This window comes from Sylvia atricapilla, chromosome 2, assembly GCF_009819655.1.
Source record: "Sylvia atricapilla isolate bSylAtr1 chromosome 2, bSylAtr1.pri, whole genome shotgun sequence".
Classification (NCBI taxonomy): Eukaryota; Metazoa; Chordata; class Aves; order Passeriformes; family Sylviidae; genus Sylvia; species Sylvia atricapilla.
The window spans coordinates 108,323,187-108,348,069 of NC_089141.1; the positions used below are offsets into that span (position 1 = coordinate 108,323,187).

Consider the following 24,883-nt stretch of genomic DNA (forward strand, 5'->3'; position numbering starts at 1 on the left):
CCCAACTGATGTATTAACAAAACTTGACATAACAAACATACATTGACATTATAGCTAATAAACAGAATAGTATTGCTTATCAAAAACTTTGATTTAAATTTTGCATGTTAGAACCCAAATGCCATAAAAGAGAATACCCACAAGTTGAGTTGCTATCAGTTGACCAGCTTTTGCAGTGTTGAGACTTTTTGCTGTCTGCTGTACAAAGGGAGCTTGTATCTTCTGATATTTAAAGCAGACAGCCCAAAGCCTAAAACACAACCAGGCAGGCAAGACAAAACAATAAACTCTTCTCTTCTGACTAGTTTTTCAGATGTGCAGAAATTCTTTTTTTAACCATTTCCTGTAAGAGGAGTCAGAATACTGTCCCAACACAGCCCCTATTCAATGTCACACTGGAAATTTTAGGTATGTCACAAGTAGCAGAAATTCAGCCTCACTGCCTGGTCTGATCTTGAATGTAATAAAGATCAGATCACACAGTGAAATCAGCAAGTATCTTATCCACCCAAACCTCGAAGTTTCTGTGAGGCAAATGAGAAACTTCTTAAAACAAGAGCTACTGAACTGCTAGAGCATAAAGCCCCCTGATGATTCAATACAAATGCATTTTTTGGGGGGATCCAGTTGCAATTCAGACCTGATACTTGGCTGCCAACCTCAATTATTAAACCCTCACACTGAAACATCTAAAAATAATCATTATAATTTGTCCTTAAATAATTAACTTTCTGAGCAGTTTAACCACAGGCAACACAGTGATATTAGAGGGTCGTTTTTCATTACTTTTAGGTTTTTGTACCATCTAAGAAATTCTGATCTAGAGGTACTGCCCCTTGCACAGCAGCACTTAATAACAAAGAGGGTTTTCACTCTGTCACCTCCCACAGCTCCCCATCCTGGTTCTCCATCCACTCCAGAGGTTTCATGTGCTCAGAGACTGAAAGAAATTCACGACCCACTGAATATATAATACTCACAAGTAGCAGTATCAAAGCACAGCTAAAATTAAAGGGCCAATTAGATAAATGCTAAATCACTTCATTCTTTCTTCTGCTAGTTCTGTTTCACATCTTCTTTCCCATGCAAAATATTATAATGTTCCCATGGGTGCCTCTTTCCCTGGGATTCTAAGCTCTCAAGGAAACACATCCCTGAAGCTAATAACCACTGGAAAACACAGAGTAGCAAGGTCACAGCAGAGGCCTTATCTTCAACTTTGTTTAAGGACAGTTTACTCTTTCAAACCCTCAGTTCTCCACTGTTAAGAACTGTGCATGAAGTTCATTTTCACCATTTTAGCATCAGAGACCTAAATTTTGCTTCCCAACAAAATTCTACAGAACATGTTATAGTTCCATCCTGCATCAAAGTCCAAAGCATCTTTCAGACTCTGGTCTGTGCCTGTAAAGCATTGCAGGTTACAGCCCTCCACAGCTTTGTATCTTTTTTTGTGATACACTCGCTGAAGAAGAGGAGCAAAACCAACATTCACATTCCAGTTCCTAACCCAGTGAAATGCTGAGCAATGCAAACAAAATTAATTCAACAAAAGGGTTCAGGAAGCAGTTTATCAGCTAAAATCTAGATCCCTTGACAGAGTGTTCACAGAAGACAGTCTGAAGCAGAACATTAATTCTGTCTGAACAAACAAGTGTTTGTTTCTGTCATGTCCCAAAATTGGCAGCTGCCAACACTGCAGCTTCTTACTGGAAGCACTCAGACTTTCAGTAACCCTGACAAGGGTTATGCAGATTTGAAATACTCAATTCCTTTGTGCATATTCACATTCAAGCAACATCTGAATAATCTTTCTAGTAAAAAATGTTGCAGTAGCAATTGGACCCCGAATTTCAATTTTAAGTCTGATTATTCACATGACAGAGATATACACTCTTCAAATTTTGAAAGGAACTTTTATCTGCAAAAAGCAGACCAACTGTACGTTGTTTAGAAGTCATCTATATTCTTACATATTCATATTGTGCCTTTTAGAACAGAGCCACACTTGGTACTGTCTGTATCAGAAATAAACATAAAACCAGGTTTTCTTACACCTTCGCCTGCTACATATAAGAGGAAATTATGCCAGCTAAACTCAGTCAGCCCTATGCAATTTCAGATTTTACTCAAAGCTGCTTTCTTTTCTTTTGGACCATTCTTCCTCTGGCCTTCTTCACTTGTTTTGTTTTAAACTGAAATGTAAATTTTTGGAGGTAAGAATAGAGCGGAGAAACTCAACTGGGAAAACCATTTTTCTCTGCATTAGTTCAGTTCCCATCGCACGTGACTGGCAAACAAGTGTATTCTAGAGAGTGAGAATGACAAATTCTCTGCACAAACCCTGAAATCCTGACACATCAGTGACGCTAAATGCCAACTGGAGAATGTTTAATACACATTAACAGGTTGTTATGGACCACATTTCTGACGCACAGAGAAGGTAATACCTGTTTCTTAGGGGTCAGTGCCTTGCTATGGGAGAAGAAGGAGATATATGAACTGATCTGCTTCAAGAACTGATAGAATAAAATTCCTGACCCTTCAGTGAGTGTGCTATACATGACAACAGACTGCCTGTCAGACATGGTCCTACTGAGCTGCCAGAACAGCATCCTAGTAAAACACAAATGATGAAGGTTTATTTTACTGAGGATGAAGATAAATTATCACATAAGAGATAATAATATAAGAGATATGGTATCTCTTTAGTCAAAGTGGAACCCTGCAATGACTGTAGGCTCCTCTGAGGAGGAAAACACATCCCTCAGCCACAGCCAAAGGACTGTGCATGTACTGCCTTTGTAGTGATCCAAAGGGTAAAAAGGATCCCAGAGAAAGAAAGAAATTCTCTTCTCTGCTTTCACAGTGTTTGTCAGTGGCAATCTGGTGACATGAGAGATGTAAGGAAAGCACACAGCCCTTTACCTGTGTCAGCAACAGGGAGAGATGCCTTGTGGTATTAGACATTACCAGTCAATATTTTATCATTTATATCTTCCATTGACATATTTTGTGTGCCTGGAAACATGAGGGGAACCAGAAGGTTAAGGTCAAGAAGACTGAAAAGGTTTTTCATCTTGTTATGTAGCTAAGAGTTGGCATACCTGTTTATCTTTTGATCAAAACCTCAAAAAGTGAAAAATGTATCCAAGTTTGAATTCTCTCAAAAGGTTATAATGCTGTAGCAAAACTGCAGGCAGTCATGAACTGTGGGGAAATCACACAAAGTTCGGTCTGAAACGAAGACTACACAAATCTCTGCAGCTCCACACACTGATACAGTGAAAAACAGATTCAAGGACACATTTATGCTTACATTGGTTCAGACTCCACAGATATTCAGCAATATGTGACTTACATGACTTATATTTTATTTCTTTGTAAGGGGTGAAGTTTCCACCTTCAGTGTACATGAGCTACAAACAAATTTTAGCTCTGTTATAAAACATATTCCTTTTTAGCAGAGTTTAGCAAGTGCTATGCACTTACTCTGTAAAATCAAAGCCTTAACACCTCAGAGGCAAAAGAGCCAAGGAAAGGACTACATTTGTACAAAATAAACTCCAGGGTGTGTGCATTTCTTCTCCCACAACTGACTTTTTGAATTGTGCCTCTGGATTTGCTTCACAGTTACCAAGAAGATTTAAAAAAAATTATTTATTTCAAGTTGTCTCACAGAAGTCCTGATAATGAATGGTTGTGCTACTCCTCAAAATCACAGCAGACATTATTTTCTCCCAGTTAATTTCGGGTGTCCCTAAATGCCTCATTAATGTATGATGAACCCAGACTCTGGTGTCTGACAGCACTTTCTTTTCTTACAAAGTAGGACTTCAGCCTAGTAATTTGGCTCCTATTTTGAGGAAAACCCATATTAATACTCATCATAAAAAATTTATTGACTGTAGAAGCTGGAGTTCTCCACAAGCGACAGCAGATGTTAAAGACATGCCAGACAGTACATAGACATAACCAGGCTTCATTCTGTTCACACTGCAAATGTTTTAACATCTTCTGCAAAGATGAAATATGCCAAACCAGGAGGAGATAAAGGTCCTGCTTTGTACATGGCAGCACCAACAAAACCAGCACAGTGGCTGGAAAACCAGTACAATAAAATTCAAAGGTCCCATTTAAAAAAAAAAGCAAATCATTCTCACTCTGGAATATACCAGTTGTAATGCTGGGAAGAACTTGGGCTTAGAACATTACTTTACAATTATATTAGTGACTTCAAGGACACAAAAATCCCATTATTTCAATAACAGAGGAGTCACTACTTTTTTTTTTTTTTTCTTTTTTACTGCATCAGGTATCATTGAAGCTGATCTTAACAAAACCAAGGCAAAGCACTTTTTAGAGATGACACCATGCAGCTGATCAGATAAAAGTAAATGTAAAAGACATTGAGGTGCTGGAAGGAGTTTAGATAAAGGCACTGGAGCAGAAGTCTAAACAGAATGAGGAGAGAATTTGGGGTGTTTAGTCTGGAGCAAAGGAGGCTCAGAAGAGACCCTGTCACTCTTTACAAGTCACTCAAAGGAGTAGCAAACTGGGGGTTGATATCCTCTCTCAAGTAAGAGGGATAGGTCAAGAAGAAATAGCTTGAAGTTGTGCTTGGGAAGGTTTTAGATTAGATATTAGGGAAAATTTTCACCAAAAGGGTTATCAAGCACTGGAACAGGCAGCCTGGTGAAGTGGTGGACTTGGTAGTGTTGGGTTTACAGCTGGACCTGATGGCTTAAAGATTTTTTTCCAACCTAAATGATTCAATAAGCACCAGGAAAAACTATTCCCTCAGTACAGAGGGGCTTTATAAAAGTTTTTTTCCTATGGAAAACACCTTGCTACAACCCACAGAAAAACCTCTGCTCCTGTCTTTCCTCCACCTTTCAATATGGACTAATAACCAAGAACAGGAACAAACAGAGTCAGGTTAGGCCTAAATGGGCTTAATTCCCAATCCTGTTGGCCAAAGTACCTTGCCAGGACTGGATTATTACCCTGAAGAGAAAATGCTAATGACCACAAACCTCATTCCAGGGGGATACAGAACCCATAAAACTAGTTAAATCCACAATAACTGCACAAGAACACAGCTCCTTCCCTGCTTTGTGACATGGAGCACACCTTGCACCAGGAGGTGTTAATGCTGGATTTAACAACTATTTTTGTTTCTCCCTATTCACATAAATTTTCTGCAAGGATCTTCTGAGAATAAAAATACACTGCAATAAGATCACCAGCACCTGGAACAGTCCACATGTCCCAGCCAGGTACCTAAAGGACTGGAAGGAGGCAGTGAGGGCTGACTGAATTCAGACACTGAAGCAGAGCTCACGGGGCTGTTTGTACATTGCCTTTGGGGATTTGAATGTAAACTAACTGCTGAAGCATTATTCAAGATTTCTGGCCCAGGTGCCACAGCATTTCTTTATTTTTGTCATTTCTCAGAGTAGATCCCAAGCTCTTGAGAAATAATAGATCTAAGAATCTGTAGGTTTATAAGGAAAAAAAAAACCCAAACAAATCAGGTGGCCCTTATGGTTAAAAAGGAACTTGAATTACACACAATGCAAGAAGAAGTGAATAAAATGTAGAAAGTTGATCTAAAATGAAATTGATCCTCTTTATGCCAAGACAATATCAGTGAAGTTAATTAAATGTTCCACAAGTGTCAGGAGTATAACACTACTGCTCTTTGATGTATCAGGGCCCAGTAACTCAAAAATAGACTGAAATAGCAGGAAAGTTTAGTTCCACATAAAAAGAGAAGTCTGTGGATTCTGGAGAAAGAGATGTTGGTGCACAGACACAATGACACATCTTTTACACAGAGGAGATGACATCATGCCAAGAAGAATGGGCTAAGGACTGTAATTCCCATTTAAAGCACATTATCAAGCTGCATTTCATTTGAAGATTCACCACATAAGTATCAAGCTTATAAATACTCAAAAGGACAGAATATCAGTTAAAAAACAGAAGAGGTTAAGCACAACAACGTAACTCTCAAAGTGTCAGGAAAACTGAGCCAGAATTTTGCATTGTTGGGAACTGGTGGATACAGAAATTTCTCAAAAATTACTCTCAATTAATAAAAAGTTGGCTCATATTTGTATTAGCCTTGGGTTTAAGAGACCCACTCACTTACTATAAAATGTGGAACAACAATGTTTTCTGCTCTGAAGACTAAATATAAAATACATCCCCCATTTAATCTGTAAGGCAGAGGAACAGGAAGAACAAGAAAACAATGAGATGATGCTGAGTGGCAAAGTGATCCACCTATCCCAGCAGCAGAGAAAATGAAATGCAAAGGTACGGTGGAAGATGAAAATGGAAAGTATTTCAGAGAATGGTTATGAAATAATGCAGAAAGAATTTCAGGATAGCCTCTGCTTTTTGTGTTCCTTCAGACAGAGCTTCCAGAGAAGTTACCTGTTCGAGAACAAATGCACTGCAGTGGTGGTGATGATCCAGCCCACCTGCTGAAGGAATTCCTCACAGTTCTCTCTAAGGCTTGGTCATTGTTCCATCTACACTGCTTGGGAAAGGAGCTCCCACTGCAGTGTGGGACAGTCCCTCCCACTCCCTGGGGCTGAGCACGCTGCCTCTGCACTGGGATAAAAGCCAGATTTGATTCCCCAAATAGCAAGGTGCCTTCCTGCCAACATAGTTTCTTCTGGGTCTTTTTTTTTAATAAATATTTTCCATGTGTTTTTGTCTTACAAAGATATGAATAAATGACAATTAAAAATATGGAAAAAATGTGTTTGAAAAATGATGAAGTATTATTTCACTTAAGCATAACGTTCCTAGAGATTTTAAGCAAGACATCCATCCCACACTTTGTGATCTGTTTTTGCAAAAGAGAAGCATTCAGGTTTCACTGAAACATGTTCCCCTATGAGTGTTAACAGAATCAGTATTCAAGAGGGTAAGGACCAATGTGCATCCAAAAAAACTCGAACCACACCATGTGATTCACATAGAAAGTCATTCTAATTCAAATCAAAACAGAGTAAAACTGGATGATCTAGGAAAATATTTAAGCTTTTTATGCACATCTGCTAGTTTTATTCTATTTTCTACATCACAGATATTCCACCAGTCTGTTAATGATTTAAAATGAAAGAAAAAAAGCAATGAAAGCATCCTGAAGAGAAAAATCAAAAACTTCTTTTTTGCTTCACCCTCCCCCCTTTTTAAAAAAATTCTCAAGTATACATTAAAATTGTTAAAATAATACACTTTGCTCAAAAAAGAGGAGATCAGGGATAAATGCATGGAGAGTTTAAAAACTTGTCAGAGGATACTGTATCAGCCATGCCTGGACACTGCTGAATAACTGCAACTTCTACACAGACATTCAAATTTACTGTGCCAAGATCTAGACTCGGAGGGTAAACAGAACAAACCAAAATAAACCCAGCAGAAAGCTCTAGCCAACCATGTAAGAAGCTAAACTGAGGTTCCAACAACATTCATTTTAGCAAAAGAGAAAATATGTTTCCTTAAAAGTCTGGACTTCAGGACCAAATCTGTCTGGATGACAGAATTCAAAAGAAATCCTAAGGAAACTGTGAAGTGTGCACAGATGCAGGTTCCTGTGAAATGCTACCATGAGCAACAAAGGATAACAGACACAGAAGTGAGATTCTCTTGAGAAATCAGTAGGCCTTAAATACATGCACTGTGAATATAAATTAAACTCAAAAAGGAAAGAAGTGGCTGCACACATAGATATGATACAAATGGCCAGTGCAAAATTTTTTTTACCCTCGTTTAGTTAAAACCATACGTGTGTGTGGTGTGTTAAGCCACTAAAGGTGAAATAAACTTTCCTGAAAGCCTGTAACATTTCTATCACAGAAATAACAACACTTACCTGAAGGATTCCATTTATGAAAATAATTTAACGATCTTTTAAAATTACCAGCCAAAAGACATCAGCCTAGAGAAGAACTATCTCCGCCTTGGGACAGACAGATGCAGACAAAGCCAGCAGAGAGGCCCCGGTCACACTAAAGCTGATATTGTTCTCCTGCTGGGTGAAAATCTCACTTGTAAATCGAGTGACATCTGCATTCAGAATCGCCCCAGCCAGGGCCCTGCAGAGGTGACCAAAGCACTCCACTCAACAGGAGAATGATTTCTCTTATCTCCTTCAGTGCAGGCAGCTGCACCAAACAGCAGCTCCTGGGTTTATATTTGAGCAAAATTCCTTTTGATGCACTGATAGGGATGAAACATAATGTGTAAAACTCTTCCCCACCAAGCACAACCTTGAAGCCCACTACACTTCGCAAAATAAATAACCATTGATGTAAAATCTTTTGTCATGACCTCCAAAATTAGTAACCTCTTCACATTTCTTTATCAGCACTGCTGACACAGGACAGTAGTGTCTCCCAGGATGTCTTTCATGAAAGCCAATAAAAAAGAATTTAATTCAAGCATTTAATAAGGCTTCTAAAAATCTGTCCATAGTAATAAAAAACTGCTTTCACTACTTCAATTTAACTCTGTTTTTCCATAAAGTTATTTATATACTGTACTGCATTCTTTATCATCTAAATTGGATACTGGAATGAAACAGTCTATAAAGCTTTATATAGCCATAAACCCAGACATTTCTAAGTGACACAGAGAAATGTCCTACACCATTCACCAATATTTTGATCATCACACATTTAACGGAAGCAAGAAAAAAGAAAAATTCTATCCAAACAAAAGTTATTTTTTTACTTTAAAAAAAAATCAATCAATCATTAAACAATAATTCTTTTAGGCAGCGAATATTTCTATATGGTTGTTTCTAGAAGGGCCTTTTCTTTACTCTCTGCAGTAAACACAATTAAGTTTTTAATAATAAATTGTGTAACTGCAGTGCAGGAAAAACCCCACTAAACACAAACCAGAGGATTCCGTAAAATGATGAAAAAAACCCACACAACGAAATTATTCAATAAACCCAGACCAGGATATGCTTCTGTATTGCAGGATTTGGCTGAGAGTGAATATAAAATACTTTCTAAGTAGTTGGCACTTTCTTCCCCCCTTGTTTTGAACACCTTTGGCCATCAAATGTAAATTGGAAGAGAATCTTAAGACAGTTATCTAAACAAATTAATCAATTAAAAACAATTGATGCAATGATGCCTTCTGGGGCCTTCAGAGGTGCCTGTCCTCATAACATCCACGTTACTGAACTACTGAGAAAGAAGAATTGAAGAATTACTTCTATTCTATTTTTATGATCTGAAAAAAACCCAACACATGGGTAACCAGCACCCTTAATAAAACGACTGTCCTTTCTTTTTTGGCCTTCAGAAAAAGTTATGTCAGAGGCAAAATAAGATATTCCAGCAGCAGGCATGATCTACTATCATGTGCTTAATCTAAAAATAAGGATAACTCTTGAGAAAGAACAGGAACATGAGAACAAATTTAACTGTGGAAAATGGCCACAGAAGAGGAACAGTAGTTTAATGCAAAGTGACATCCACAACTTCACAACAGACCAGAAAATTCCTACTTAGTGGGATAAAATGGTTTATAGGTTACTTGGTCTGGTGGTTTCAGTAACCCCAAATACTCTGAGAAGAAAAGTTTCTCTGATAGAACTTCATCCAAGTACAACTGGGGATTTTTTCCGAAGTCTGAGTAAGTAATTGGAATAATATTGATACAAAACCAGAAGCCAATCTCCCACATTCAAGTTACTGACATGAAAAAGCTACTCTCTCAAATAATCTAACTTGCTGTAACTTGCTTCAGGCTTTAAAATATGTTTTTCAGGACACTGCACTCTTTCAGAATTTTATTTTTTATTTTTCTAAACAAAGTATCTTTGGGAAGATTCTATCATCTCCCTTCCACACAGCAAATTAAAACAAAAATGCTTTTTGATGGCATTTTGTTCTCACAGGTATCTTTATAAGGTGCAGTTAAATACATTCCTTTCTGTTTACGAGAATCACCGATTAAGAATGTGAAAACTATAAATTCACTGCTGGTGTTCCTTATTTGAAAAGCTACCAAGGACCATCACAGCAAAAAGAGGTCATGAATGAAGTACTAGGAACCAGACTGGTACTGTCAAGAGCAGAAAAAAAGCAAAAGCATTGCAGAAGCATGAGTTAATGTCTGGCAGACCTTCCACCCAGGAAAATACTGAAACTAAGGCCACGTGGTTTACCAAAGCCCCAGAAGTTATATGATAACATTATAATGGTTAATAAATATCCAAAACCTTTCTGCATGAGTGACACAAGTGTTTTGGTTCTCACTACACTCATGTTATTCTACTCCTCTCCAGATTTTTTATTTCATGTTCATATTAACTGATTACCTTTCTATACTGCACCATGCCATATAAAAAGTAATTCAAGCATCTGGGACACAAGGTAGATTAACTTAAATTGGGGGAACAAAAGTCCTATTTTAATGCAAATTGCAAAGATGAGTTGTTGGAGATGCAATTCAGGAAAGTCACGAGCTCCTAGTCCCTTCCTCCTGTGTGCTTCATATAATTTAATCCAATGACTGTTGATGCAAAAGGCATAAACAATTATCAGAGAACAAAGATTAGAACTGCAGTGTCGTGCCAGAGCAGTGCCACCATCACTTAGCAGCCAACTCCCTATCTCTGGGTCCTCCAGTCCCAGGGGCAGCTGTGCTCTGCCAGCAGCTTTGTGCTGCCAGCTCAGAACCCAGCAGCCGGGGCCACTTCCAGATTAAATGTGGGGACTGGAATCCCTTAAGCTTCAAGAATGCACAGAATTCGAGTGACTGATCAAACTGTAACAAGTGTACAAATCATTCACTACATTTTAAAGAGTTTAGACACCAAAGGACCTGTGGCACTGTTTACATTCAGCTCGTGCTCGTGCAAAGCTGCACAGAGAAACCACAGCATTCAACAGTTTTGCAGAAAACTCTCTCAAGTCTCTACAAACATAATCATCCACCTGCAGATCAGACAGCTGGATGACTCCTACTCCTGTGGCTCTTGCACTGGGTGAAAACCACACACATGTTGTTAAATAGGTGATATTCACTGAGCTGTTCAGTTTAAGACATTGTACTAAAAAGGTCACCATCCACGTGATCACACAAGCATTTTGGTTTGACCCAGGAGTGCATTTTTTAAATTCATCTCATTATGCCCACATTTTCACCATACCAGTGTTACCAGAGCGTATTTACTCTCAAACAACATTAAAATAAAAGATGCTGTTCACCTACCAGTGGTTATTCAGTGCACAGGACAGCAGCACAACTGGCCTGAAGTAAAAGCCCTTAGAACACACAGAACTGTCAGCACTGGCCCCTCAGTGCCAGCTGCTTTTGCTACAGATCTGCCACTGCTGTGCCACAGCACTTGCCAAGGTGCCTCTCTGCATTTGCCTCCATCTGGAGATTTTTCTCAGTGCAAGGTGTAGACTGCTTTAGAAAAAGCTAGTTTTGTCTGAAAAGCAAGTCCTCTGTCTTCAACATTAGGTATTCGCACATCCCAGAGAAAAACATCAGGGAAAGTATTTTTTTCTGCTACTTCTTTTGAGTTTTATTTTAGACCTCAGTGCTGTGCATATACAAAGTCACTGACAGCATGATGTGCTGTGGAATTTGTCATTCAACGAGTGTTTTGGCCCTCCAGTAAGACACTGCTGCCTTATGGACTACCAGCTCTTCAGAACCACAGAACAGCACAGATTTTAGATGACTGAGCCTATTACATACCAAGTGTAAAAGAGAAATGAGCCTTCCATGGCACTTCACACACAAAAAAAATCACACTTGTAAGAATATCCCCAGAACTGCCTTAAGGATAGTACATTTAATATTAATAATATAATATGTACAGTTATAAAGCTGTAATTCATGTTTAAAATAAAAAAGAAATCTGACTCTTATTAAAAGAACAAAAAGCTATTCTGATGAATTATTTTAAAGCAAACCTATTAACTCAAACTCTTAATCACTTACATATTCTAAAATACTCTACATTACAATCCTAAAAATGTATTTTTGCATAAAGTGCTGGATGATTCTTACATTCTACAACTAAAGAAACTGATTTTGGTATCAAACAAAAAATGGTAATATGCTCAGGATAAAAAAAACTTATCCAATGAACAACAGATACAGGAACTCATTCAAATTTTTGTCATAGAAAACTTACATCTAGTAACGTGTGAAGATGCTGATCCTGGAAAACACTGTGAAGAAAATCTAAGTCTTTTTCACTGCAGTCTGTAAGTGCATGAATTTCTTCCAGGCTGTCCAGCACCTGTGAGACTGCTCCTATTGGGCAACAGGGGAAAAAAGAGAGAGAATAAAAAAATCAATAAAGCAAAGGCTCATGGTAAACTGAACTTTGGAAAAGGAAACTTTCAATGCATCTGGTATGACTGGAACAGGAGCTTAAAAAAGCTGGACTTTTAACAAGAAAACCCACAGAAAAAATTTTATATACATCAAAAGTGTTCACAGATAATGTAATTATACATAAGAAATGGCTTAATGGGAGAGAGGCTAGAACTGGATTTTATTAAGCTCAGCTTTGTTCTATTTTAGCCTTGATTCCAACGATGTCTTATGGAGCGACTTGGAATATTGGCCTGCCCTCACCATTCCCGCCCCAAACCTTCACTTCTCCTTCTAAAATGCTGGACAATTTCAAACACATAGTGTAAAACACATTTTGAAACATCAGTAAGAATTATTTCAAAATCAAATCTGAAATATTGGTAAAATCAGAAAGAACCAATGCTTTCACAAATATTTTTTAAATCGGCATCGGGATAAAGGAGGGAAGAGGGAGAAACACCTGACTGCCAAATTCTCAGGGGGACAAAAAAAGGCTGTAATGTGGTTTGGTTCTGATTGTTCTGCTTGCCTGGTTATCTCCTACCCAGCTATTATACCTGCTGCTTTTTCACCAGGGCACTGTTTTGGGTCATAGGATCATGGGGATGATTTTTATATGGCATGGGGGTGAGAGAGAAGTGAGAGCTATGGAGACAAAAAGGAGAGACAGGAGGCATTGTATTAAGGTGGAAATCCATGAGGAAAAGCTGAACTCTCAGCAGGAGAGGACAAAGAAACACAACACAAATCCACAGTAAACCAGCCTATAGTGGTTCTGTGTGAAACAACTTGCTTAATGAATGCTTTTTCATAAATAAATTCTTAATTCTGGATACCAACTTCTACACATTCTCTATTTTACTTATTTCTCATCAATATACTTATTCTGTTTACTTATACGTTTGCCTGTGTCCTTTTGACAAGATAGATAACATGTAAAAAAATTGCTGCATTCCTTGAAATTCTATCTTCTATTGCATGACAAATTCTCACCAGCCCTCCATAACACAAAGCCTTTTGTACTGCATTTTCAGAATGTAATAAAAACAATTTACCCAACCGCCTCTTAACCACACAAGGAGTTAACTTGTTTCTCAGAAAATCTTGAAAAATGGAATAAACATAACAAAATGCACAAAAACTACTCTACAAGACTTGCAACCTCATGGCTTAGAAGGAGAAATAAACTACAGATCTAGAAACTCTGGCATCACATTTAGTACAAACCTCAGCCTAGGATTCTCTTCACAGTTCTCTGTACAACAAGGTCTGAGAACCACAACATCCCCCCTCGCTCACAACTCGTGTCTCAGGAGCAATAAAACTTCTTAGTTCTCTCCCATCAAGTGTGTCTGACTACTTATATATATTTGAGGCACTTATTTATGTTCTTTTAAAAATCTGTGGCTGTCAGCAAATAAAAAAAATGGTCTGACTTTTAGGAGTTGCTGTGCATGAGGTGGGGTGCACTGAAAAACAGAAAATTTGCTTCCTCTTTGATAATGAACAAGGCTGCTCAGCTGGAAGGAACCACCCACAGCCCTCTGCCAGAGACACAGCAGAAAACCTCAGAAAATATAAGGACTGGGGATCTGCTGGTCAGAGGATGGAGAGGTCACAGCTAAGCCCCAAAGGCAAGGAAAAAAAAACCTACCCAGGGGCCCGAAAAGGATTGTACTGTTTCCTTTACAAGTTCAGCACATCAGTTAAAGGTTGATGGACTTAGAGATCTCCAAGCCTGAAGGGAAGTGCTTGATTTTCCAAGATCCAGTTGGCAGAAGAAATTTTGTTAAAATTCTCTTTTATTTCTGCTCTTTTCAAACTCAGAGTTTGAATTATTTTATTTTCAAGCAAAAGTTCTTTATCTGGGTTCAAAGCCATTTCTGTGTATTTGGAGTATTTAGGAAAACTCAAGAGAAGCTGGGATGTCAACAGTCTCTAATAACTGCTCAGTGTTGCCCATAATCACCAAAACCTGAGCCAAATCTGGAACCAGTAAGAAGTGTGTTCAAAGTTGCCTGCAGTGCTGTGTTATTGTGAAACACCAAATGCTCTGGACCACCACATTTTTATTTGAAAGTATTATTTACTTTGCAAACTTTATTTTGTGGAATACTTTGCTGGCTTTGAAATGGAAATGAAAATTATGATTTTTCAATATTTCCACCTCAATAACCTCTTGAATATTTGAGAATTTTAAAAAAACTTAGGGTTTGATCATTCAGTCTTTTTTTCCTCCTGTCCATTGGTCACATTAAATAGAAGGCTGTAAAATAAAATTTCCAAGAATGTCTTTAAGAAATTTGATGGGACTTTCTGACAGTGATTTTGTTTCTCAAATGACAGTTTTACCTTATGGGGTTTTTTTACCTATAATCTTATGCTTCATCTACTGCCATGCCCCTCACTTATTTAATAATAATGTGCACCTGCATGAGAAAATGGCATAGCAGCAATATACTGACAGCATGTTAGTGCTTAAAACCACGACAAAACAATTTTACAGGCATTTTTTTTAACGCCTAAACTCTCTTTGTTACAGCCATGTGTTAAAAAAGTCTAGAAGTTCCTTTCAGAAGAGTTTTAAATTCAGGGAAGAGATACTACATAAAATAAAATTAACCAACCTTTACAGCACACCTGTTTTTAAAAAGATTAATATTCAAGCTAAATGTCTAACCTTTAGGGAAAGTGTAAAGGCACTTAATATCTATAATTAAAGCTTATATCCTCTTGAAATAGGATTTAACCTCTTTTCAACATTGCAAGTGCACCCATTTTAACCTCAGCACAGATGATAAGGGAAAGACTTAAGTGAATTATTACAGTCATACAAGATAAAATCTCAGATTTCTCATGTAGCTGTTACAGACAGAATCTAAAAACATGAAGATTAGAACGTTGCATAAATATCAGTAAGACAGGAAAAATCAGGAAGTTGACTACCTTGACTGGTCGTGTTCATTTGTCTTTTAAGACTTCATAAAGTAAACTTTGTTAGAAAATGCTGCTCACGGCCCCAGAATTTTCAAGTAGCCCTGACTTTTGGGTGAGATGAATCTCACCCTGCACCTTATGTTACTATAAAAACAGATCCAATTGCACAGGAAAGGCTGTAATTCCAGTGATATAAATAGAAGACTCTTCTCTGCAGAAACAGTAACAAAATCCACACCAAACATGGCTCTGTGAGAAGACTGTGGATCCTGCTGTAAATGCACAGTAAATGACCTCAGTGTCCAAAGGAGCAGCGACACTCTGGGCCATGCACACAACCTTGTCTTTCCTGTATTCCCATAAGAATGCCTAAGAAAGGATGGCTGCAGCTATTCAGAGTTTCCTGGGGACTGCCAACCCAGAAAAGTTGAAAACTATGAGCTGTCATATATAAAACAGAAGAAAAATCACATTAGAATGCTTATGACAGTCTCCTGCAGTCAGTACTAGTACATAAAATGCTTTTGTAGTTAGTGGAATGGCTTCTCAAGGATGGTACAAAATTTCAGAGATGAACTGAGCACTTTCCTACCTCCTGAGGCAGATCTGTTATTTATCAGAGACATATATTTGCTTTATGAGGCAGAATCTTGGGATTTTCTCTTTACGCAGTGTGTAGTCAAAATTTGCCACAGGTATTCTGTGCAGGTTCTGTTACCTCAATTTTGGACATGGCCAGTCAGAAATAATTCTCTTTTACAGCTGAATTCTATCTCTAGAATTCTATCTCATACAGTGCACCTGAAGTTGCTACAGACACTGGTTCATCAGGTTGGCAGTGGGCAAAGCTTTGGTAAGACAGTGTTGTTACTACAACATCCAGCTATTCTAGACTGCAACAGGTGCTTTGACCAGAGAAACTGAACTTTAAATGTAGGGAGAAGTTGCTTACTTCTCCCTCGAACAGAGTAAAAGAGAATTTTAAATACTATTCCAAGAACTGCCTACATATTCTGCAGTAGTCGTGCCTCCCCACTAAAAACCATCCCAAAAGTTTGCTTTTCTGAGGCTTCTCAGAACAGCAAGCAGGTATAACTGGTTCCTTCTGTCATGTAACAGGCAGTAAATAGAATTAGGAATCTCTTTTCATGTGACATGTGATCTACAATGGCTGAGTAGTGTTTAGGTAAAGAGAATACAGATATATTTTGTGCTACAAAACACAGACTACATCCTGACTGCAAACACATTCTGACAGAGGGCAAAAGAATTCTTTGATTTATTTTTTAACATTGAAGATTACAAATGCTCATATAAGTTTTGGGTTAGTAATACCTGCTTCTGAGTAATGAAAACTCAGAACTCAAGAAGGCTGACATTTTTTAAACACAAAACTACAAACCTGTGACCTTTTTGCCAGTCTCCTGCTATTACTATGCCAGGAAATAACTCTGCAGAAGAACTTACAATAACCATTATAATAATAGCATGTTATTATTAAAGAGACATTGACAAAATCTAAATCTCTTAGATTTGTAGAACCACATAAAGTGAAGTTCATTACACCAGCTACTCATTTTAATCTTGTTAATTCTTATAAACTATCTTTATTTGATTAGCTTTTCAACTACTCTTTATGTTGTGTGAATAGGTAAGTAACTGTGTCTTGAAGATTTTACAGTGGTATTTAAATGACTAAGCAAGGCTTTGATGTCATTTGCAATTTCTCTGTATATCACAGTTCAGTCCTTATGCCAGCCAATCTACAATAAACAGAAGCTGATTTCTCTCAGCCACATCTCTTGGCTGCCTTCTCATGGGCAGCTGCTGGAAATGAAATTAAAAATCCATCCTGGCTCTTAAAGCACAGGCATGTCAGAAGGCAGGATTTACATTTTCCTTTTTTTGTGAACAAGTCTGAGGGCAGTACATCCAGCAATGAAAGATGAAAAATCATCAGAAATGGTTAAATTTTAGAGAGATCAAATATTAGAATCACAAAATACAGTCACAGGATATAATCTCATGAAAAACGAAGCAAGGGCACTATTATAAAGTGCAGGTCTTTTCACCACTTTAACTGATGTAACTTCTCAGATTCAGAGAAAGCCAGCTGAGCACCAGCTGCTCTTCATCACTTGAAACAACATCTGCAAAAATCACTGGAGTTGAGATGCCTCAGATCTCACAGTAATTTGTTGCTCTTTATTGTTCATTGTATTCCAGAGCAACTGACTCTGCAGGAACAGATGACAGACAAAGCAGGTGTATATATATGACTATAATGGTTTAAAATAAGGTGGGAGATACGTGTTTCACATATACACAGCAGTGTAATTAAAATATAAAGTAAGTAAATGCTCTGTCCTGCTGAAATTAGAGCTATATAGCATTTCATGACTTCTTGCTTCTTGGACTGAAATCAAACAATGAAGTTTAGACACCCTATAAATTTACAAATCAGCTCCTACATGCACACAATTCTCTGAATGCTATTGGGAACCAAATAAGGCAGTGATAATATAAATATATGTATATATATACACTATATCAATATAAAACAATCAGGAAGAGTGTAGTAAGAACTAGAAAGATGGAGGTTTACGGAGATGACAATAAAAATTCAGAATGAACACAGCTGGTGCAATGGAAGGGTATTGGGATTTACAACTACATTAAAGAAGGTAAGAAAAATCTAAGGAATACAAGAAAGGAGAGAAAGGGATGTAAAAGAGAAGAATCTAAAGGAAATAGGTGCAGGAGAGAAAAACAGGGAGAAAGAGACTAAACAAAGGAAAAAAGAGAAACAAAGAAAAAAGGAAAAGAAAACAAGATTCTGAGTGTTCCCAAACAGCAGAAGGAATGTAGAGGACAGTACTATGTATGTAAAACGAAAAAGGATGGGAGGGGGAATGAAAGTGATGAGGGAGAGGACAAAGAGGGCAGCCAGAAACTGATGCTTTATTTGAAGAGAGACTTCCTTTTAGCCTGCACACACGGAGGCACTGAGTGCAGGCACAGCTCCAGCTTTCTCCTGTCTCCATACCTGGCACCTGCACACAGTTTGTTAACTCCTTTTCCCAGCTACCCCTCACTGTAAACTCAGCCACAGATACGACAGAAGCCAGTCTAGAGTGCTGGTTAAGAAGAGTTGTTTTTCAGACCAGACCTGTAGCTTTCCTGTAAATGCACTCACATGCAACTAAACAGATCGATATTTTAATAGATGAATGCTCTTCACTATCCCTTCCTCAGATCCTTTCTTCCTCATTGCAAAAATGTCTAAAAACTCCCTGCTGACCAGCATGATGGCAGCACACTCTTACAGTCAGTTTGCAGAAGAAAAGTCTCTATACACAAACAAAAATCCAAAAACCACGGCACAGGCTCTGTGTGAGGGTGGTTTTTTTTTTTTTCCCTACAACTGTTTAAAAAATAATATTATCACAAAACTTTTATATAAAAATCCATTGTACTTTCACTCTAATGTTACTGGATAGGTATTCTGAGATGGGGAAAATAGGAGGACAAGGAAAAATTCCCCCACAACCTGTAAAATCAAAAGAATGAACCAAACAACAACAACCACAAAATCCATGACTGATCAGAAATGGAGACATGGACAAATCTCCTGCTGACCTGCCGTGACCTCAGACAGAAGTAGAGCTGTTAACCTGCAAGTCTTAAAACGCTGCAGGAAACCCCCAGTCTTTACAGCTTGTTTTTGGAGATGCTGAATTAGTTGTTTTTGAAACTGTCGCGGTTTGTGTGAAAGGGTCTCAAATTTCACACCTCCTCTGCCCAGTACAGTCTGAAGGTTTTAGAGGTGCTTGTGCTCCCAGCCTCTCTGTCTCACAGTGTGCAGGCAGCTACCTTGCAGCAGAACCTCCTCCCTACATGCCAACAACATTCCTTCCTTGAGGAGACACATATGGGCTATTACTGAAATCAGGTGTATGCATATCCACAGTGCATATGCATAGATCAGGTATCACATCAACACAGAAGGATCAAGAGAGTTCATGCAAGCGTAGAGCAGGAATATAATATTTGACTAATATTACAGTATATGTTTGGTGGTAGGAAGAAAAAAAAAAAACCATTAGCCCATGAAAACAATTTCAGAATGAAAATGCAAAACCACAGTATTGTATACTTAATTAATTCAAGGAAAATTAAATTTTAGTTCAGTTGTGTTGCAAATATGAAATATTGGGAAAAAAAACCCCAAAACTCAGGTAATTTTAATACTGCCTCTAAATAAGAATCTTCAGAATTCCCTGGAAATCATCCTTCTGCTTAATTATTATAATTGATTATGTATTACACTGTGCACGGATTTACCCAATACCATATAATTTTATTTGAACAGGCAGTATTAAAACTGAAAAGAGCAAAGAGAAGCAAAAGAAAGCGGATTTTTTTTTTAAACATGCAAAGACACACACCAAAGCTGACTGATATGCCTTAAAGGAAAACAAAGGGATACCTACTTTCTGCTGCTAGAAGTCCTAGAAGGAAGGCAGCGTTTGGACAAACAACAAACAGTATGAAGATTTCAGAACAAGCGATTTATAAAGCTGCAACCTAGCAGACTAATTTAGCCACAAAATAGTCTCAACAAAGTGACAAGGATCCCCCCTCCAGTTTTTAGTATGGTTTCTCTATGTGTGAAGCAAATGGCACTGGCAGACTGGGATGGGGGAAAACAAACACTTGGCACTGGGGAGGCAGCACATGGATGCAGAGTTAGAGATCTATTAATACCAGACTTTTCCCAACATTGGTTAAACTATTTTAAAAAACTCATGGACAAGAAGTTATTATTTATAAAAATATTGTAAGAAGTGAGAATTCAACATACTGCAAATTATGCATAACTTAGTAAGTAATAAATGATGCATATACTTAGTAATCCAAATTTAGCAATGTTATATTGAAATCAAAAGTTTCAGTGAGTAATGTTATGCGAACCATTTAGAAATACAACCACTTCATTATTGCTTCTAGTTAACAGTGTTTTAATGCCTTTTTTATTTAAGCATATCAGAGCAAAGAATTAAGAGCTGAAAAATCATAAAATTATTAATGGAATACTGGAAACACACAAACTCACAATCTCAAAACTAATAACTGTTCTTGTAATACTAGAGAAGGAATTAATAAGAATTTTAAGGTGAATGTAGTTTTTTCCCCATGCACTTATATTTTAAAATGTTATACAACACCCTTTGAAAATATTTACAGAATCAGTGGTAATTTTTGCATTACAAAAGTGAGGTTTTTTCTTACTTATGTTGATAAAACCGATGGGTTTTAAGATATGGGCTTGTATTGACAGTACTTCATGAATTCTAAATTCCATAAAACAACTAACTATTCTAACTTGTGAGTTCAGCTACGTCCATGTATGTTGGAAACAGCGAGCTTACAACTTGTCCCCATCTATGCTGTTTGATCTTACTCTGAAAGACTAAGAGATTTAGCTTTATTCCCAATTTTATTATCTAAGTTGAAAATCAAGATCTCATGCTGTTAAGAACTTCTCGTTTGACATGACAACACAAAGTCTCACAGAATAGGATGTGCAAATTTCAATTTGCACAGATCAACCTCAAGACAAAATACCAAAAAGCATTTATGAAAACGCTGTGTGGAATCTGCACCCTGCAGTTGGAGAAAACGAGACAGAAGCATTGAAGGAGCCTCAGTGTGGCTGCTTTTTGTGCAGTGCAAAACTCTGCTGCTACACTGATGTGCTTCCAGAGTGAGCACAAAGCTCAGCACTCAGGAAATGCTGCAGCAGGGCCAATGCCTAGCACAGGTGCAGCACATTTGGCTACTCAGGCTCTTTTCTTGCTCTGAGGTTACCCCATAAAAGTTCAAGGATCTCCTTACAGGAATCCAGAACTGTCTGTGGCAAAAAGCTGTTCTGAAACCTCTTAGTCAGAGGTTCAGAAATGTGTTCCACAGACCAAGCAATTCCAGCAGACAGCAGAGAGTAGCATCCTTTAACCAAAAGGTAAGGTTTGCTTTAATTAAAAGTTAGAAATGCAGTTTTCCAAAGATTAGGGACTATCCGCTGGCTTAACTCCAGCACTGACTTTGTTCTGAAAATGTGGCTACAAAAAGCTTTTGGAAACATAAAGTTACAAAAAACCTCTTCAGTTTATCAGTTTTTCTAACTGTTGGCCTGAAAACCTAAACATTATGAATCTACTTAACACTCCATATGAAACAGTTGTCCTCAATTCAGCTTCTCAAATCAAATCCCAAGAAGCAAAAGGAGGAAAAATTAAAAGCTTTACATTGGTGATGTTCATTCCCCAGCCTGAGGCACTGTTATGAAAACATTTGAAAACTGTATGTCTGTATCCTCTGCTGGGGGACAAGTGGCCAGCATATGACAGAAGGAGAGGGAAACCTGTCTAGAGCTAATGTGCAATCAGGAGGTATGAGGAGGGCCAGGCACTGGGCAGGAAAAGGGAGGGAGTCAGATGGGGAAGGGCAGCAGAGAGTCAACACTGAACTTCTCTAGCATCTTTTGTATTTCATGGTCCACTTCAAATACTTCCTACTGGGCCAGTTTTCCTCCTGTGACAGATTTAGCCTTCAAGGCTGCTGATTGCTAACTTCTGATTTGTGTTTGTTTCAGCATATTAAAAGTATCCAAAACATGTGTTGCCTTGGGGAATACACATTTTACAACGTCTTGAAGACACGCAACCTGAAAGTCAAATGTTTTACATTTTAGGAAACACCATATGCAGAAAGCTTGTCAGCTGATCTGCTTGGTGGCTTTACTGGAGAAGTTACTGAACACAGACTGTCCGCAATAAGGCAGCATTGTGGTTTAACAGTATTTTAAAAGGTTTTATCGCACTCAAAATTCGGCAACACTGGTTTCTGCCAGGTTACCAACAGTATGATAGCAGGATTAATTCAAGTTCTTCGGAGGATGGTTGCTGACAAAAGAGGAAACAGACCACCCAGTGATCTGCAAGTGCTTGGAACCAAAAGCTGTTACACTGTGCAAAGGAAAGGAAGATGGGTACAGAAAAAAACCTGGCTGACCTTAAATGAAAATTATCACTGCTCATTCCCATCTAATTTAGATATGCAATTTGCTGACCACCACTGGAAAACTCTCTAACAAGAACATCCTTTGTGATTCTGCAACCACAAAAGTCATCTGACTTGCTGCCTGCAGTGCCTTCCTACCCCAGGATAATACTCTGGTAGCATAGAAAGGTGCTTCAAGGTTCCAGTAATCCCAGGTTTCCAAACTGAACTTTGAGGAAGAAAACCTCTAGATTAATTGGGGAAAAAGAGAGAACTGAAATTTTCTGCTTCTGTGTTTGGAAAACTCTGGAAGACAGGAAATGTAATGTGCATAATCTAATAAGCATCTGTATTTCTGTATATTTATTTCTGTAGTAGCTCTGTATTTGCCTGTTTCTGACAAACCATTTAATTACAACGATAAGCTTCCTGAAATTTTATGGGAGGAATAACTGGCAAACACATCTAAAATATTAAATGCTCTTCATTAAGAGTTTATGGTCTGGAATAACATTATGAGATATCAGTATGGAAACTTAAATAACCTTAAGATAATCAGGTTTTTACTGAAATTCTTGAGTTTCATGTTTAATTTCTCCAAACTAGTTTGGTTTTTAGAATCATCATAAGACCCGTCCTACATGCTAAAAAAATATTTGAAAATATTATTAGTGAACTTCTGAACAGGAAACAAAATAGATTTCCGTATCTAGGAATTTCAGAAGCTTGAAAGAGTTGTAAAGTCTTTCCTTGCAAGGCTCAGTATTCAGTATTAAATATTTTATCAGGTAAAGGAGCAGGTCAGAGAAACATAATGAAAACTACCCACTTAGCATAGTTTCCTCATCCCTGCAATCCCTCATCTGTCTGATCAATGTCAGGTTAGGGGGTAACGGTTTTCCTGAGAATTCCAAGCTTTTGTTTCAGTTATTTCAGAGATGAACACAAGCTAACAATGGATCCAACCCAGATATTCTGTACAATTTATGTGTGCACTGGATTCAGGTATTCTGTGAGCAGAAAAAAATAGAACTTGGAACTTTCTTTTATAGGGATATCTGCAATTACATCACTCTGAGGAAGACACATGTCCTGTTGACGTGAGACTGAAACTGGAAAGCAGAACTGCTGTTTCCAGATCAGGAAAGTTGCCACTGCCAGTCGTGTTGGTGAACATTCACCACTGAAATGGGGGAAGTAGATGGAAACAAAAATTAAGGCACTGCAAGTAGTTCCAGGTGAAGTAAAACTAACTTATTCTTTCTTCCAAGAATAGGTGCATCCTTAACTGTGACTACAAGCACACTAAAGCTGTCTGGCTGAACTTAAACCATGAGGCTTTGATTACCCTTTTGCAATAAATGCTCTGGGATTCTCCTTCATTTCTATGGGAATTATGAACAGTGCTCACGTCTAAGGATGAAGCCATCTTTTAATTTTAGTGCTTGAACTTGGATTCCAAGAAGTGAAATTGAAGAATTTCAACCAATAAAAGTTTTCCCCCATTCTTATGGGGCACATAATTCTTATATTAATGACAATGAAATAATTTATAGTATTACTTGCTTATATGAAATGGAAGGAAATAAATAATTAGTATATGCAGTCAATACATAATTTTCCACCTATAAAAATACTGGGACAGAGAATTATCACACAGCAAATCAACACACGCAATTACGTTCCTGAAATGTCTTCTAGAAAAGTCAGTATATAGCTAAAATATTCTGCCACTACTCCTAAGCTGCTTAGAAAAATTAAAGACAGTCATTCTGGTCTTAGGTTTTTCTTAAAGGTTCATTTAAATTGATCCCAAATCCTAATTCTAGATCAGATACATCAACCCCGACTTTTGCACTGCAAATATCTGGAGCAATGTTATGTCAAAATTAAGATACATAACTAAAACAGGGCTGTGTTAGTTTAGGGACTGACAGGTTATTTAAATTTCTGAATCTGGGCTATGGACAGAAGGATTGTTTGGGTAAGGTCAGTGTCCTGTCCAAGGCCTAGACCACAGAACAAGTATTATCTTCCCCTTTGAGGTATGCTGGGAGGTCCCTGAGTACATGTTTTGTCTCTCTCTGAACATCTGGGGGTCAGAAAAACTCTCCAGTATTTCTTTGTTTACTTTAAACAGGACACAATTTAATCATACTGTTCTCTAAAACAGGAGGTCAGGAAACTTTGGTACATAATGGCTTCTTTTTTATAACTAACTATTAGTAAGGTATTAGAGTTTGCTCCTGCCTAAGAATTCAAGACAGAATTTCAATAAGCTTTTACACTCAAGTAATATAAAGAGAAATGTGAGATTATAACATTATTTGTAGCTAAATGTACATACAAGAAAAAAAAAAAAACCAAAACCAAAACTCAGACAGAATTTCTGTAGAGGCTTAAAATTGTGCCAAGATTTTCTCTTTTTTTTTTTTTTTTGCCAGCTGTGAATGCCATTGTGACTGAAAATTATTTATTCTTTCACATGTAAATGTTAACTTAA

The 24,883-nt window shown here is 37.7% G+C and overlaps 1 protein-coding gene across 8 annotated transcripts in view; it reads right to left on the bottom strand.

The window, feature by feature from the left end:
* Window positions 1-24,883, bottom strand: part of CASK (calcium/calmodulin dependent serine protein kinase) — a 189,058-nt gene that overhangs the window by 41,119 nt on the left and 123,056 nt on the right. For all 8 annotated transcript variants that reach the window (XM_066314066.1, XM_066314063.1, XM_066314070.1 and 5 more), the window contains exon 11: window positions 12,194-12,315. In XM_066314066.1, coding sequence (XP_066170163.1) covers window positions 12,194-12,315 — 122 coding nt within the window. The remainder of the gene's footprint in view (window positions 1-12,193; window positions 12,316-24,883) is intronic.